Below are 15,168 nucleotides of genomic sequence, written 5' to 3' on the forward strand. Positions count from 1 at the left end.
TCCTCTGGTGGCCTATGTTCTGTGGTAGGAAAAGGGAAGATTGACTTGTGGCTCTGTCATTTCCTAAATCAAACAGCACTTGTGAATCAGCAAAAGGGGGAGAAATTAAAACTCTTAAAATATTCAAGCCAGGTCAGGAAAGAGCTTCATTTAAAAACAGTGAAGGAACCACAGAACCACAGGGCCTCATTCACTTTTGGAGAACATCTGTGTAGAGGCTCTTTTAAGCAGTGTGGGAGAAGAGGCAGGAATGCCACGACTCTCTGACCACCTCCAAAGCAAACACCAGTGCTCCTGGACCCAACCAGAACAGCGTCTCACTGAGAGACATGTACGGAGAGGATAACTGATCTAAGACGGACTGGTCTGCCCTGCAAAAAGAAAAGTCTCTTAAATTGTTGAGCGCAGAAAAAAAATGCTTTGCAGACTACTGCAGGCAGGAAATGAGTCAAGAGTTCAAGGCCCAGTCCAGGTTTGACATGGTCCTCTCTGCATACATCAACCTGCAATCTGAGCTCTGAATCTTCAGGGCTTCCCTTAAAGAATTTCACAGCGCAGCTGCATCATCATACTGCACCGTAGAACCATCATACCACAAGTGACTGTCAATACTCCCCTGCAATTTAAAGCATGTGATATTCTAAATATGGGTTAACACACTTTTAAAATACTGTAGAAAGCACCGTCATATCTAGAAAGTCTGATCTGCATCAAAAAGTAAATGCAAAAGTAGCTGTATGCAACAATCTTGTCGTATAAAGAGCTAACGGCAAGAATCACATTTTCCAGTTTCGTCTCCAATTGGTTTAAAGCACATGAAGGAAAGGCTGTGAACTGAACCGTATATGTAGGGTAAACCTATAAGAGCATGACATATAGTTTTCTTTCCTTTACTGTACATTTGATTTTGCTAGTCATGTAGATCCACTCCAGCAGGCAAAACAAAAAAAATGTGATTAGTGGCAGTCTTTGGTTAGAGCTAGCTTAAACGGCTACAAAAAAAAAGAAAAACTTTATTTCAATTATCACACACGTATTTGAAATTTGACCTCTGTAGTTAAATCATTCTAAGTATTTAAGGGTCACTCCTAATCATAAAATAGCACTGATTCAAACTGCTGTGCCTGTTTTCGTGGAGATGTCAAGCACTCCTTTATCATCCTTTACAGTATGACATGGCAGGCAGACTCCACGTGTGCAGAAGCACGTTGTTGTAAAACAGACAGGCGGCCATAACCCTGTTGTTTTTTTTCAGTTGGACCCCTGTCTTCCCTCTCTTTGCGTCAGTCCATATCTTTTTGCCTTTGCCATTGAGTGGAGCACATTCCTTGGCCCCATCTGGTACCAGCATGGGATGTTTGGCTTGGCATAGCCAGACTTGTTCCAGCGCAGCGCTTTCATGGAACAGGCAGGAGGAAGCATTCTGTGGCTACCGCGCCAGCATTGATGATAAAGAATGTTGCTCTGTCCTCAATCTGTTTTTAGATTCACTTTTGAATGATGTTTTCACTCAACTCTTGCAGTACTTATCTGAACTCAACTCTTTAGCCGTTTTAATTTGGAATACTAGGATGATTGTCTTTTCTACATGAGACATCATTTTTATCTGTAGCAGTGTGGTTTGACATTCATAATGACTGTCATCGACAAGTTCTTTTCTCTCTTTGAGGGATTTACCGAGACTTTGGCCCTGTTCAGACCTTGGGTGATCGGATCACAAGTAGACGGGTTAGAGTGCACCCAAGACACCGTAAGGACACATTGAGATTTAATTACATTTAGAAATGGTCCACATTCTTTTAGCAGTGTTTACTCGAGCGTTTCCTGGTTCACATTGGACCGCCTACTGAACAGTTTTACTGCCTGTGTGTTAGTTAGGCTCCTCAGGTGATCCACAGCTTGTGTAGCCGACTGGACGTTGCGCCTCTACCACTTCTGCAAATGAATGTGCGATGGCGTCACCAATGTGCAAATTAGTTTATGCCGTTACTTATTGCAGCTTTTGGAGCTTGTGCCAGCTACTGTCATTGGAAAAGAGGACCTACTGCATTTTGTTTACAACAGTTACTTAAGTTGTGTCCACCGTCCAGCATTTACATTGATAGTAACAGTAACTGCCAAGAAATTACATTGATACTTTTTGGGAACTGGCGATAGCTAACAATAGCTACCGGGGAAAGAAATAGCAGTATCCTGTTCCTGTTTTGGTTGAGCAATGATAATGTGTGCAATAGTTGAAGCACTTCCTTTGTGCCGTATATCGAGCCTTTATTTTCCCAGGAGGTTGTACCGCGTGGCAGACAGAATAGCATGGTGAAATATAGGGAGGCTTATATAACCTGACCAGCCAGATGGTTTGTTACGCAGAACCATCTGAGAAGCTGTCATTTGAAACTGTTTGGAAAAGGGCAGGCTTCTTCAAATAATACTTGGCCGGTGATTTGATGAACCATCTGTCAATCAAACTCTTAGAGAAGGGGTCAGGAGAAGAGCAAAACCATATTATGCATAGAGAAAAGCCCTCAATGCTGTTCTCTGCGTTTCTGTTAAAGTAGAAATATATACTGATATAATTCATGCTATTGCAGCATCTACGCTAACCTCTTAGGAGCCGCCATTGATATCGCGAACAAACGGTTGCCTTGCCGTGTCATCCAGGGCACACAGAAGCCACGACTGTCGCTGCCAGTAGTTCCTCACAGGAGGCTGATTGGTCCAGACACTTGCTTACCAGACACAAAGGCATTACATGAAGTCTGACAAGATGGATTTTCATGTGATATGTGGCGATTCTCACACAATCTCGAGAATCCAGCTGCCATGCAAGGTATAGGCTTTTAGGGAACCGATATAAAAGCTGACGTGTCATTCTTCTATAGCCATACGTTGTGCAATCAACATTTACCTCATAATATTAAGTCAAATTAAAATACTGGTCTATTGCCACTTACATTTTGAAAGTAAAGCAGACCAATCAGTTCACATTATCTGCAATTGTTTACAATAGTGTGTCATATATGTTTCTGCAGATGCTGGACAATGTGAAGCACACCAATATATGGAATAGCCTTAAACCCGTCTGCACAGAATATATGACTAGGCTTTTCATCTTTATCATTAGTAATATTATATTAGTTGAGAGGAAATAGTCTATAACCATATGGCGGCATGCATTTCATCCATTTACCTGACTTGGTATGTCTGCTTATCCAACTGAATATTTAAGCACGCTATTCCTGGCCATTTTCTTTTGTAGAGATGTATATGGTCCTCTGGGCTCACAGGGCCAATGCAGGCAATGATGTATACTTTCAAGTTGCTACTGCTTGATAGCATTCAGGAAAACTGGACCAGGAAGTGTGTAAAAACGTCAGTTTCCGACTGGTGGCATATGCATACAACGGATATGGTCCTTTTTAGAGAAAAGTGAATGCTTGTAGTTGTTTGATGACCATTTAAATGTATAACAGGCAAGGATTTTAGGGGACTGAAAAGTATTCTCTGCTTTGTGTTCTTTTTTAATGGCAACCTTAATCACTTTTAGTCATTTTCACATTGACATTTTTCTTTTTTTTCAAGGAGGAACTGCTAAATATTTTCACTGTGTTTTGTCTCCAGCAAATATCACGTCCCTCACAAGAAGAAAAGGTAGACGACAAAACCGAAGAGGACAAAACTGAGAAATCTGAGAAAAGAGAGGACGAGGAAAAGAAGGACGAGGAAGAGAAAGATGATAAGGAGGACTCTAGGTGAGTAGCTGGATAGGTGTTTGTCCTGCCGTCACTATAGTATATGAGGCCCTGCAGCTAAAGCTCCCCTCCACGTGGTTCCCCTCTTGGGTCATGGAGCCAGAGGCAACTTTTATCATATCATACCATTCAATAGGAGTCACTGAGTTTCCAATTATAACTGTGGTAAACTGAGAAAAATGAATTGGACGTGATGGTAAGACTTGACATCCCCAGGCCCTTGGTGGAGTGAAGATGCATGTTTATGACTTGGAATGGGACAGCAGTGTCTGTTTTGGCTCGTGGCCAACAGACAAGACAACTTTCTAACTTGTTTATAAGTCTGTCTGGCTTGTGTATGGACAAATTCTAATATGCCTTTCTTGTGTATTCGGTCATGAAGGTAAAGAACAGATTACCAAAAGGCCTGTTATTGCTGAGTCAAAAGGGGAATAGATATTTGCTGTACCAACAGTCTCTAAAGCTGTGTTTTTTTTCCCCGTCCAAAACCACAGGGACATTGGCAAGGACAAAGACAAGTGTGACGGTGGGGAGGACGAGGACGGAAAGGAGCAAAACACGCCGCGTGGCAGGAAGACTGCCAACAGCCAGGGCCGCCGTAAGGGAAGGATCACCACACGCTCCATGGCCAATGAGGCTGCATCTGTGCAGGCCGAGGAGGCTCCTCCCACTGCCGCTGAGTCTGCCTTGCCAGATCCTCCGCAGCTCCCTAAGACTGATCAAATGCAAAAGTCCATGAAGGAGCCTACAAAACCCCAGACTCCAGTGGCTTCCATGGATGCTAATAAAGGTAAATCCTCTTGGGGATGCTCTCTGGAGGTTGTTGAAAATGTTTGCAATCAACACAGCATCACGCTTACTGACATAGAATCGAGGGAAAGGGAGTTCAGGGAAAATAACTATATGAATATAAAAATAATGCTTGCCTTATATTTTTTGGCTAGGCACTGAACATTACACATTTCTTTGCAAATGAGCCTCATTGCAAAATCAGTCACATTCAAGTTCAGCGCTAATAGCCTCACATAGTCCCAAATATGGTTTAAATTCCTTGACTGATGTAGTTTTGAGGAATGCCTCTGCCCCACGTCGGTTAGGGCCTGTAGCTGAAAATCATTTTCCTGTTCCTCTCTCTCTCTGCTTTTCTTCTTACTGGGATCTTGGCGGAAAGGCAACATATATACTTTGCCACATTCAGATTTGCAATAAGACGCAAAAAAGCCACATTGCCCTCCGCTGCAAAGATTTATATATTTACATGTTTGCGCTGTTGTATTATAAGCGCAATGCCTAAACAAATAATTCTATACACATAATATTTAAACATTCAGTGTTGTATTTTAATTAGAATTGAAGGACTTGGTGGAGTTTTAACATGGGCCATTATCCAGTAAAAAAAAACGCATGCAGCAATTCATGTAATCAACATTAACAATTAGTTTTAAGTAGACACAGTGTCCTTTCTCTGGCATCTCATATTTCTTAAATGTCAAAGCAGGCTAATAAATACTTTTGTTTTTCTCTCGTGAATAATCAGGAGCTTTCACTGGCTCACCTGGTGTAAGGGACAGCGGTCATACTGTTTCCTTTTTAATTTTTAGAGTTAGGAGAATTGAATAGTAACAAGCCAAAGAAGGTTTAGAGACATTTCAAAGTGTTGGTCTGCTGACTTTTCTTTCTCTTAAAATGTGTGGATTCATAAGCCTTTTATAGCCTAAAAGTGGACAGTTGGTTTCAGGCACTCATCGCCAAGTGTCAGACAGATTCTGTCTTGAACTGCACTCCACTCAGGAAGCAGTACATCATCTGTCTATCACCATGGCAATGTGCTGCTCTGGTTGAGCTGTTGTCATGGTACTCAGGCACGCACTTGTACTCTTTCACCCTTCTGAAGTCTGTCACAGAGACAATGCGAGCTCAGGTTTTCAGGTGTCTAAGTCCCTTTGTGTTAAGATTGTTGTGGCGTTAATCTGTACCATTAATTCACTGTTTTGTAAGTGTGCTTTGATTCTCTGCCACCTGCTCCCTCTGCTGCCTGTTGAGCTCTACCTCTCCCAACAGTCTGAGTTATGCAAGGTCTGTCCTTATAATGTGATTAACTAATCGTCTGCAGCGTGCCCTTCCATGCTCTTAACCCGCTGACCTTTTCTGGCCCTGTTCTGGGCGTATCGTGGTTTACATAGGACTGGGTCAAACGCAATCTCGTTTGGTGACTACATTGTGGATTTTGTGTGCCTGTTTGCTTGCTCTGTCGTAACCCCCGGCAGCTATGGTGTTTCTTGGAAGTAAGCGGGCTAGGTGCTAAAGGGTAGCTATCTGTCAGTCTATCCCAGTTGAAATGATGCCAGGCAAGTTCAGGAAGCTGCTGGTTCAGTGGGGGTTTGATCTTACTAAAGTGTGCGTGCGCAAGATGCTACACTGTCTGTTTTCATAGCTCCGAGATTAATGACCACCCTCGAGGGGCCTAAACTGTCACGGGAAGAACATGTGACTTTTTGCCACGGGAAAAGGAAGTGCAGCAGACATTTGTTTAACTAAGTGTAACAGACTGTGTGGCCGGGGGGACCTTTGGTGGGAGCCGTCTGAACAGTGAGAATTGATCTCCTCATCTTTAAGGTTGGGGGGGAGGGTCCTGTTGATGTCAAGGGTACATCTGCTGCTATATTAGTCCAAATGTTTACACAGTATCAGTGGGTGCTATGGAGCAGAGTAGGCTAGAGTTCACTCGGCCCCCTCCGCACCAACAGTGCACTTCTGTGAATTTTGTGCCGGGGGTTTGGGGGGGTGTTGAACTGTGTGCATGTGTGCGTGTGTGCAATGCGCAGTGTCATAGTAGAAGTGGTGGGAGGGTTTTGTGCTGACTGTTCTGTCTGTCTATTTGTCTCCATCCAAGGCCATTTCACAGAGAGGGAGGCAGGGTTCTCAACTCCTTCAATGTCTGGTGCTACATCAGCTGACCAAGGCCCTCCCCCTTGTAGATTAGAGAGGAGGAGGGCTTGCTCTGGGCTGTGGGGAAGGGGAGAGAGAGAATTAAGGAGGGAAGAATGAGAGTGGGAGAGCGAGCTAGAGCGTGAGTGCAAGAGAGGGAGCAGATCTCTGCAGCCCCTGAATGTAAACAGATTATTAGATTAGTGGCCATGAGAAGGAGACGGCCGAAACGGAGGACTGTCACTCTCTCTCTGTCCGTGTCTCTCTCTCTTTCTTTCTGTGAGTGCTGATGGGGCTGTGTCTTTTTTCTTTGTGATTTAGCTGGTGCTGGTGAAACCGGAGAAACTTCTCGCTGGACCGAGGAGGAGATGGAGGTGGCCAAGAAAGGTAGTGTTTCAATGAGTCTTTTTTCGCTTTATCTCTCTGTCCTTCCTCTCTTTCTCTGCGTTGCTATGGCTCCTCAGGCTTTTATGATCTTTCCTTTGCCCCCACCCACCCCCACCCCCACCCCCTCTCCTGTCTTTCTCTTTTCCTTCTCTGATTATCTGATGTTGCCTCGCCCTGCCTGTTTCTTACATGCACACAGGAATGAACAAATAGAAATTCGTGCTGGTGCTTTACTGGAAGCTGTCAAAGACCCGTGAAGGGCTTTGGGGATTTTTTTTTTTCTTCTTTTCACTGTACTTTTACGCTGGCTTCTCAGAAGTGATCTATTAAGGTTATCCAGCAAGCAATAGAGCGTGACAGTTGCGGCTTCCTGCAAAGATCACTATCAATTATTTACATTTTAAAACTTTGTCAAATCCTAAAAGTTACTTTGGTCATTATAAATTCTTCAAAATGTTTGTTGCACACCGTGCCTGGTCTCAGACTGCACCGCTGCAGTCATTAGTCAGGTTATATGCCATTCAAGTATGCCCCCTCTCCCCCTTTTTGCTTGGCTTTGTTGGCATATGCTCTTAGGTAGGGTTCCCTGAGTGCCAAGACCCATAGACTGGGGGAGTAAATAAAGGGATTGGAGATTTGCTTCCCTCTTAACAAAAAATCATTGCTGCTGTGATCTCTGCAGGCATTCAGAACTTTATGCTAGATATGTCTGTGGATTAGTGTACCTTAAAGAGACCTGCACAATCTCCTCTGGTCAGATGACAAAGCACGCCTAGAAATCACTTTTATCCCTTGCCGCCACAAATGGCTGGTCGTGCAAGCACATTGCACACAGTTCCCCTCTAAGACTTTCTAACCTGTTGATCTGCATAAGCCTCAGTGTTAATACCAGGCTCACACATCTCGGGCCTAGCACTCAAACCAGACGTTTTCATGGAGGGAAGAGAAACTCTGCTCTATCAAGATATAGAAGAATTTTTGTTTTGTTTTATTGAGTGTAATTTCTCACCTGCAATCCAATTGAACTGTTAGCTAACTACAGTTTTTCATTGACTTTGCCAGCCTTGCTACACCATTAACAAATTTACTTCAAGCTAGTCACTAATCTAATAGATAAACGACTATCTTCCCTTTCCTTGTGTGATCAAAGATGGTCTTGTCATATTGAGTTCCGATTTTATGGTCAAATACTGGTATTCTGTGAAGTTGGAGATATTAGGGCTTCAGACGTAGGTGCTTGCTGCAAGCACATTATTTGGACAAAATAGAACACATATATTACAACAGTTACATTTAAGAAATGATGTAACTCCTCTCTAACAACTGGAAATGAATGTTATGAGCTTCACAAGTCGGCCTTGGAAGTAACTCTTTAATAGATTTGGATGGATTATATTTGTCACGCCAAGTATCTATTAAACCAAAAATTAAATATTAAGATACATTTTTTTTTTTAGCTCTCTCAGGGACTTTTTGTCAAGGACGCAACATTAACGGGTAGATTGTTGCTATGGAAATATATTTTATTTATTTATGGTAAGTTTTATGCTGATCCAGGAATGAAAAAACGTATAAATGTAATTGTTAAGATGCTTGAACAACCAAGTCTAAATTTATCTTAAGGAATTTAAATGAAGGGTGGAACAACTTGTGAGGCATTTGTATTGTTGAATGTGTTGGTTGCAGTGCTCAGCTATGCTATGAAACATTTAGATGCACTTTTTAACAGTGGAGATTCTTTTGAGGATTCTGCTGGTAGTGATCGTTATGTGCAAGAGCGTTTCATGCATATTTTTACGGCTGCTAGATGAAGTTGCAGTAGTGGTCAAAACAAAGGAGGCTACATGGACATCATTATGCTAGGACGCTTTAGTATGTGCTGTATAGTGGTTGCCTGTATCTCACAAAGCACACAACACCTTTGTATGCAAGTAACTCTGAAGAAGATGAGTCACTCTGAAAGTCCCAATGCCCCCATTCCCTCATTTAACTGGAGCAGTAATGGGGATTTGTGTTTTAGCTCTGTGGTGATTTGTCAAGCTGCCAGTATCACTCGTCTCAGTAGGGCCGGGAGGGAGGGGAGGTCACAGGGGTCAAAGGATTTAGTGATGAGAAGCCCTTATGTTAAAGGTAAATGGCAGTCTTCCAGTTCACTGGAGCTTGGCAGAGTCATTTCAAAGTTAAGACAGTCAGAGCTGATTGTGTGCGAAACTCCGTGTTAATCTGGATGGGCAAGACCAACAGCAAACCATAGCAACAGAGTAGAGGGTCATTTTGCAGAAATACCAAAGGTTTGCTCTCAATATAGCAACTGCAGCAACTTTCAACTCTAAAGAGAGACTGTTCAGACTTTGACTGTTGACTCTTACATTGAGATCATCTTCTTGAATCATAGTAATCGCACAAATACTATGCTCTATTTTAATTGGAAATGTATGTCTATGTCAAATCAGGCTTTGATGGCTTGGCTTCTCCACTATGCTGTTCCTTTAGATCATTTCAGTTCAATCCAATTTAAACACAGTGCATACAATTACTGTAATTAGTCTAATGGAACATTATCTTATGACACACGACAAGGGATCTCTTCTCGTTCATTTCTATTATTTCAAGCTTCTAAAGGCTGCAAATCTTTCATGCTGAATTTTCTGTCTTTGTCTTGCACCAGGGCTAGTTGAGCACGGGCGAAACTGGACAGCCATTGCCAAAATGGTGGGCACCAAAAGCGAGGCACAGTGCAAGAATTTCTATTTCAATTACAAGAGACGTCACAACCTGGACAACCTGCTCCAGCAGCATAAGCAGGTAAGCTATTTGATGTCCACTTCCTGTTATGGTTGGTCATTGAACTGTTGTAACAGTAACTCATGAATGCAAAAATGCTACTCTCTCTGTTTCCCAGGACACACGGCGGGCTCGTGCTGATAGGTCTCAAGGTGACGGTCTAGCCACGGCGTCACCTGATGATGACGACGATGATGACAACGCAGATGACAGTGAAGGTCAGGGAGATAGTTGATAGGAAGCACGTGTTCATCATTAAACACGCCGACACACACATGCCCAAACACATTTGTTTTGGACTTTTCTTGCCATTTGTCTTAGGGCAACCTGGGTGAAGGATAAAGAGTAAAGTAAAGGTGGTGTGGAGAGAGAGCGTAGCAATAAGTACAGAGCAAAGCCGGGAAGCCTGATCCAAAATGCCCTGCGAATTGTCATGTAAGGATTCCATTTGAGTCGATGGCACTGGGCTTGCTCTCTACTGACTGTAGTTTTAATGAGAGAGGGAGAAAAAAAGGATCAAATGAAGAGAGGCAAGAGGGGGAGAAGTGGAGATAAAAGATATGAACCAATTCTGAGTACATGGGCGCCTGTTGCATAACAATTCTTGGCTTTGAAGACTCAACAAAGGCTCCTCTTTGAACACAAAGTACCGGTTCACTTGTTTGATCGAACAAGCCTGCCTGTCTACCCGCCTCCTTGCTCTCCAGAGGTCTTTATATTTGCTGGCATTACTTGATTAAGGCAGCCCTCTATAAAAAAGATAGCGTGCAACTACTAATAGTGCTGTTTAACTAAAACAAAAAATGTCAGCAAAGTAATACAGTCCTTTTTGTTTTAAGGCTCAGCTGACTTATATGTAATTTAAACAGCCTCCAGTTCACATGATAGCAGTGGCGACAGCGGGAGGTCACAAGGTTTTCTGTCATGTTTATTTGACTTTGTCTTTGTTCCATGGAAACCCAAACTGCGCTCTAGCGGTCTCAGTGATCAGCAGCCTGTTGGTCTCACATTATATACAGGGAGGCATTCGTATAGCTCTGTTAAAGTGTTCTTACCAACATTGTTATGTATGTCCTTTTCTCAGATTTTGGTTTAATACATAAAATGAATCTGCAAATTGTTTTCGGATAGACATACCATCTGGACTGCCATCACCATGGTAACAACTGCAGCAGTAGACAATATGCAAACCAACAGAGGCAGGCAGATTTTTTAAAAATACACAGTTTCTATCTTAAGGATGTATGATTTTCAGATATGAATTCTTGTTTTCATCTCTTAAAAATTGCAGTTTGTTCACGGTCTTGCTTCTGTCTTATGCCTACGCAGTTGGCATTTAAGATACTTTAACTCGAATTTAAAATTTTCTGATTATTAGATTTGTTATCATTAGATTATTAGGTGTATTTTGAAAGTCTATTTTGTCGTATCTTGAAGGCCTTGGTTTAAGCATAGGCAATCTTAAATGGTGTGAAGCAAGATCATTAAATAAACAAAAAATAAAAAAGATACAACACGAACTGGCAATTACATGTGTGCCAAAGCAAAACGTGACCATGGATACCTTCTAGATTGTAAGAAAGAAATGTATGAAGTGATACTTTTTTGGATTTATACATGGAGCCTGTATGATGTGGGCTACTTTTGTAGTTTTTTGTGGTCTCTTGGTCATTTGTTTTACAATCCTGATACAAATGGTCTTCTAAGTAAGGCTTTTTCTACGTGATAAATCATCCCAGTCGGTAGATTTGGGTCTTTACCTACCTACAATTTTTTTTCATTTTTCATAATGAATGTATTTAGGTTATCCTTTTAAAAAAATAAAGAAAGAAAGTACATTCAAATTGGCTTCAAAGTCTTAAGTTTCATGCATTGTTTGACGTGTACTAATTCATCGTCTCATGCATCCTCAGGTGGTGACAACAGCTCTGATACAGAGAGTGCTCCCTCCCCCTCTCAGTCTGGCGACTCCAAGAGGGCAGACAGTGCTGCCGTAGATGCTCATTGCTCTGATCAGGACAAAGGTCAGGCCAGTAATGGAAAGGCCCTGGAGCCCTTATACGGAGGACTCTGTGTCAAGGAAGAGAAAAGCCCGGAGAGTGAGAATGGATCTCAGGAGGAAAAAGCCAGGATGGCTTCCTATGCAGGCTCGGTGCATCCCAAAACTGAACCTCAGGACATGGACATGAATACCGGGGAGGTTCAGGTCAAAATGGAGCCTGACATCAGGGAGAGAGGAGAAAAGGGAGATCACAGCGAGAGGCACAGGGAACTCCACTCAGATAATGACTCCAGCGCCACCTGCAGTGCTGACGAGGATGTCGAAGCAGAGCCTGAAAGGCAGAGGTGGGTTTTCATGTAATTTATGTTCAGCGTACAAAATTGCGGGTGACAAGAACAGGACACTCTTATGGATTTGAGTGTGACATATATATTATGCTTTGTGCCTCTGCAGAATATTCTCCATGGACAAGCCTACATTGCTCAACCCTCCAGGCTCTGTGCTGGTGTCCTCCCCCAAGCAAACCCAACTCAACATCCAGCAGATGCAGCAGCGTGCTGCTAACATCCCACCTATGGTTAGTCACAGCTTCAGGTTCATCCATGTAGACCGGCACAAAGGCAGGCCATGCATTAGTGCTCTTTGTACAATGGAACAACAACACCTTTTCCCTTCTTCATTTACCCAGGTGCCCGGTCCTTTTGGCCCAGGCGGTGTGCCCATCAGTGGCTTTGCCATGCTGCAGCACCAGATCAAAGCAGTGCACGAGTCAGCGCACCAAGAGGAGAAGCAGAGGCAGGATCAGGGAGACCTGGAACGCAGGCCGCCCTTCAGCACCCGCAGCCCCACCGTAATAGACAGAGATGGTAAGAGAACAAAAACTATCCTCATTCTGTCCTCGTCGCTCCCTCTTCCTGTTCATCGCTCCGTCAGCCTTGTCCCCAGATGCTGCTAGCAGTGGTCTATTTTTAGCTAATGCATTTCATAGGCCCCATTCATTTTTGTTCAGTTTCACAGAAGAAAGCAGAAGTTTAAGGGTGATCTGGACTGTTGAATGTGGTTCAGCTGGAGCCAAGACAAAAACGTTAGGTGACCCTGTTTTACATTTGATGCAAACTCAGAGTGGTGAAATCCACGCTGATGCCCCTCTCAAAATGCCTTTGGATGAAAAGAGGGACGTTGGTGCTTTTTAGAAGTTGAATGTTTTGAGCGTGTTAGAATAAGACACTTGCTGCCTCTGGGCAGTCAGGCATAGTTCAGCCACTTAGCTTCAGAAGGGAGAGTGGTAAAGTCACTTGGCAGACTAAATTATGGCATGATTTTTGCAAAGCTTTTAGCACCTTGTAGTCAGAGTGCTGTGAAGAGAAGAGCAGCTGTCAGTAAACTGCTGAGCTTTAACACAAAGCTATTTATTACAAAGGTTTCAGCGGGTGTTGCCGGTGTATATTAGGGCCGTCCATCCTAGGTCAGCTCAATGCTCACCTGCATTGAGTTCCTGTTTTAATAGTGGTTGTCTTCCCTTTGTCCTTATGCCTGTGTACTGCAGGTAAGCCCTTACCCTACATGCCTTATGACATGAAGCTGGCTCTGGACCAGGAGGTCCACTCTGGTCGGCCAGGCTCTCCCTACAGACTCTCCCCCAGGGAGCTGAGCAGGGCCTCACCCCAGCTTGACCCCAACGCCCCCAATGCCTCCCGCTACAGTGTGCCACCAGGTAAAAGCACACAAGTTCACCTCCTCCTTCCCTCCCTCTTTTCCTCCTCACTTCCCTTGCTGATACAAACTAGGCTTTCCCACTTCCATTGAGTCTATTGTGTTTGACAATGGAGGCAATTTTTAGACTTTTTCGGTAATAGGATGTTCTGTAGTTTGGGTTGCAGTATACTTTATGTTTGAATCCCTCTTATATATCAGTTTGACATGTATTGATATCTATATTTTACAGCACAGCCTGTTTTTATATGTATATACAGAGGTACCTTGGCTCAACCGGCGAGCGAGTGAGGGATGGAGGGCGAGAGAGCAGCAATGGTTTAGAAAGCTATAGAGAGAATGAGATGAGGAAGAGGCGTTGGTGAGAACAAAGCAGTGAATCAGAGGAATAAAATGTTATTTTCTGATTGTTTCACGGCAGCTTAGTATCAGTGATACTGAGCGGGCTGCACACCCTGCCCAGAAATGTCCGGAACACCGCAAAATAACTTTTGGCAGTCTTTATTTTGTTTTTTTAGAAAATTCCATATATTATACTTTAAAGTTGTAGCAGAGGATGAGTGTTGTGGAGCTTTTAATCCTGTCATAAATTGGGGTTTGGCTGTGTTTTAAAGCACTTGTGCATAAGAGAAGTTTCCTCTTTTCCAAAGGTATATGTACCCACATTGCAGTCATGTACTGAATGTTTTAAGACATTGTTAAGCTGGGATGAGAAATACATTTTGAAACCTGTGCCACAGTTCTGTCAAGGAATAATAAATGCTATTCGAGTCATTTTAGTATGACTGTGTGCAATTTTCTGACTAATCCCTCTTTGTTTGTTGATTAACAGCATTTAAAAAATATATGTATATATATTTGAGGACACGCAGAGCATGTCTCCCAGTGCCAGGCAATGCACTGTGCACTTGTACACGTGTACAGTACAGTAGCAGTCAAACAAGCATGAGCCAGCTCTTTCGGGTATAATCACATACTAGAGATGAGGTTGGTGATTTTATAACAGCAGCGATTACGTCAATGCATGAGTCAGATATCTCTGGTCTGTTCACTAGTGCACAGAGAAAACATTAGCACACTTCTTTCACTCCCAATGTTGGCTTTTATCCAACATTCTGACTCAAAAAGAGGCTGAGGTGGTGTGTGAATCACTGCTTGGCATTAGTTGCCATCATGACCAGTTTCTTTTTTTGTTGTTGATGCAGAGAATAACTTAGCATTTACCATAAAATAAATGCACTTTTCAAACCCAGTATAGCAGAAAGTACCATTTTTGTCTGTGTCGACTCAGACAATCACCTACAGTCATTTATTCCCCATAAATCCTGATCTCCTCACTTTCCCTTTATCATGTAGTATGTCATGAGCCCAATTTGTAGTGAATATGATGAAAATTTATAGTTAAACTGAGATTTTCCTAACCCTTTTACTTAATAGGAAAGTTCCTCAGCTGTTGATGATGTTGAAATGATATTTGGACTTTTACTAAAGTTTGAATGCAATAGCTTTTCTTGTTTTCTTGTTTTTGCCAATTGGGGCAAACATATTTCCCATGCCCTGACAAAGTATGTTGTCCCTGATGGTGAACTGGAGCATGAATGTTAA

The 15,168-nt window shown here is 42.8% G+C and overlaps 1 protein-coding gene across 2 annotated transcripts in view; it reads left to right on the forward strand.

The window, feature by feature from the left end:
• Positions 1 to 15,168, forward strand: part of ncor1 (nuclear receptor corepressor 1) — a 52,965-nt gene that overhangs the window by 24,022 nt on the left and 13,775 nt on the right. The window contains exons 16-24 of one of the 2 annotated variants that reach the window (XM_054626475.1): positions 3,619 to 3,749; positions 4,244 to 4,539; positions 6,999 to 7,064; positions 9,733 to 9,869; positions 9,967 to 10,066; positions 11,762 to 12,194; positions 12,304 to 12,427; positions 12,539 to 12,716; positions 13,397 to 13,564. In XM_054626475.1, coding sequence (XP_054482450.1) covers positions 3,619 to 3,749; positions 4,244 to 4,539; positions 6,999 to 7,064; positions 9,733 to 9,869; positions 9,967 to 10,066; positions 11,762 to 12,194; positions 12,304 to 12,427; positions 12,539 to 12,716; positions 13,397 to 13,564 — 1,633 coding nt within the window. Of the gene's footprint in view, positions 1 to 3,618; positions 3,750 to 4,243; positions 4,540 to 6,998; positions 7,065 to 9,732; positions 9,870 to 9,966; positions 10,067 to 11,761; positions 12,195 to 12,303; positions 12,717 to 13,396; positions 13,565 to 15,168 lie in introns of both variants that reach the window. The other variant, XM_054626476.1, reaches the window with a different exon arrangement.

Source organism: Anoplopoma fimbria, chromosome 24, assembly GCF_027596085.1.
Source record: "Anoplopoma fimbria isolate UVic2021 breed Golden Eagle Sablefish chromosome 24, Afim_UVic_2022, whole genome shotgun sequence".
In the NCBI taxonomy this organism is placed as follows: Eukaryota; Metazoa; Chordata; class Actinopteri; order Perciformes; family Anoplopomatidae; genus Anoplopoma; species Anoplopoma fimbria.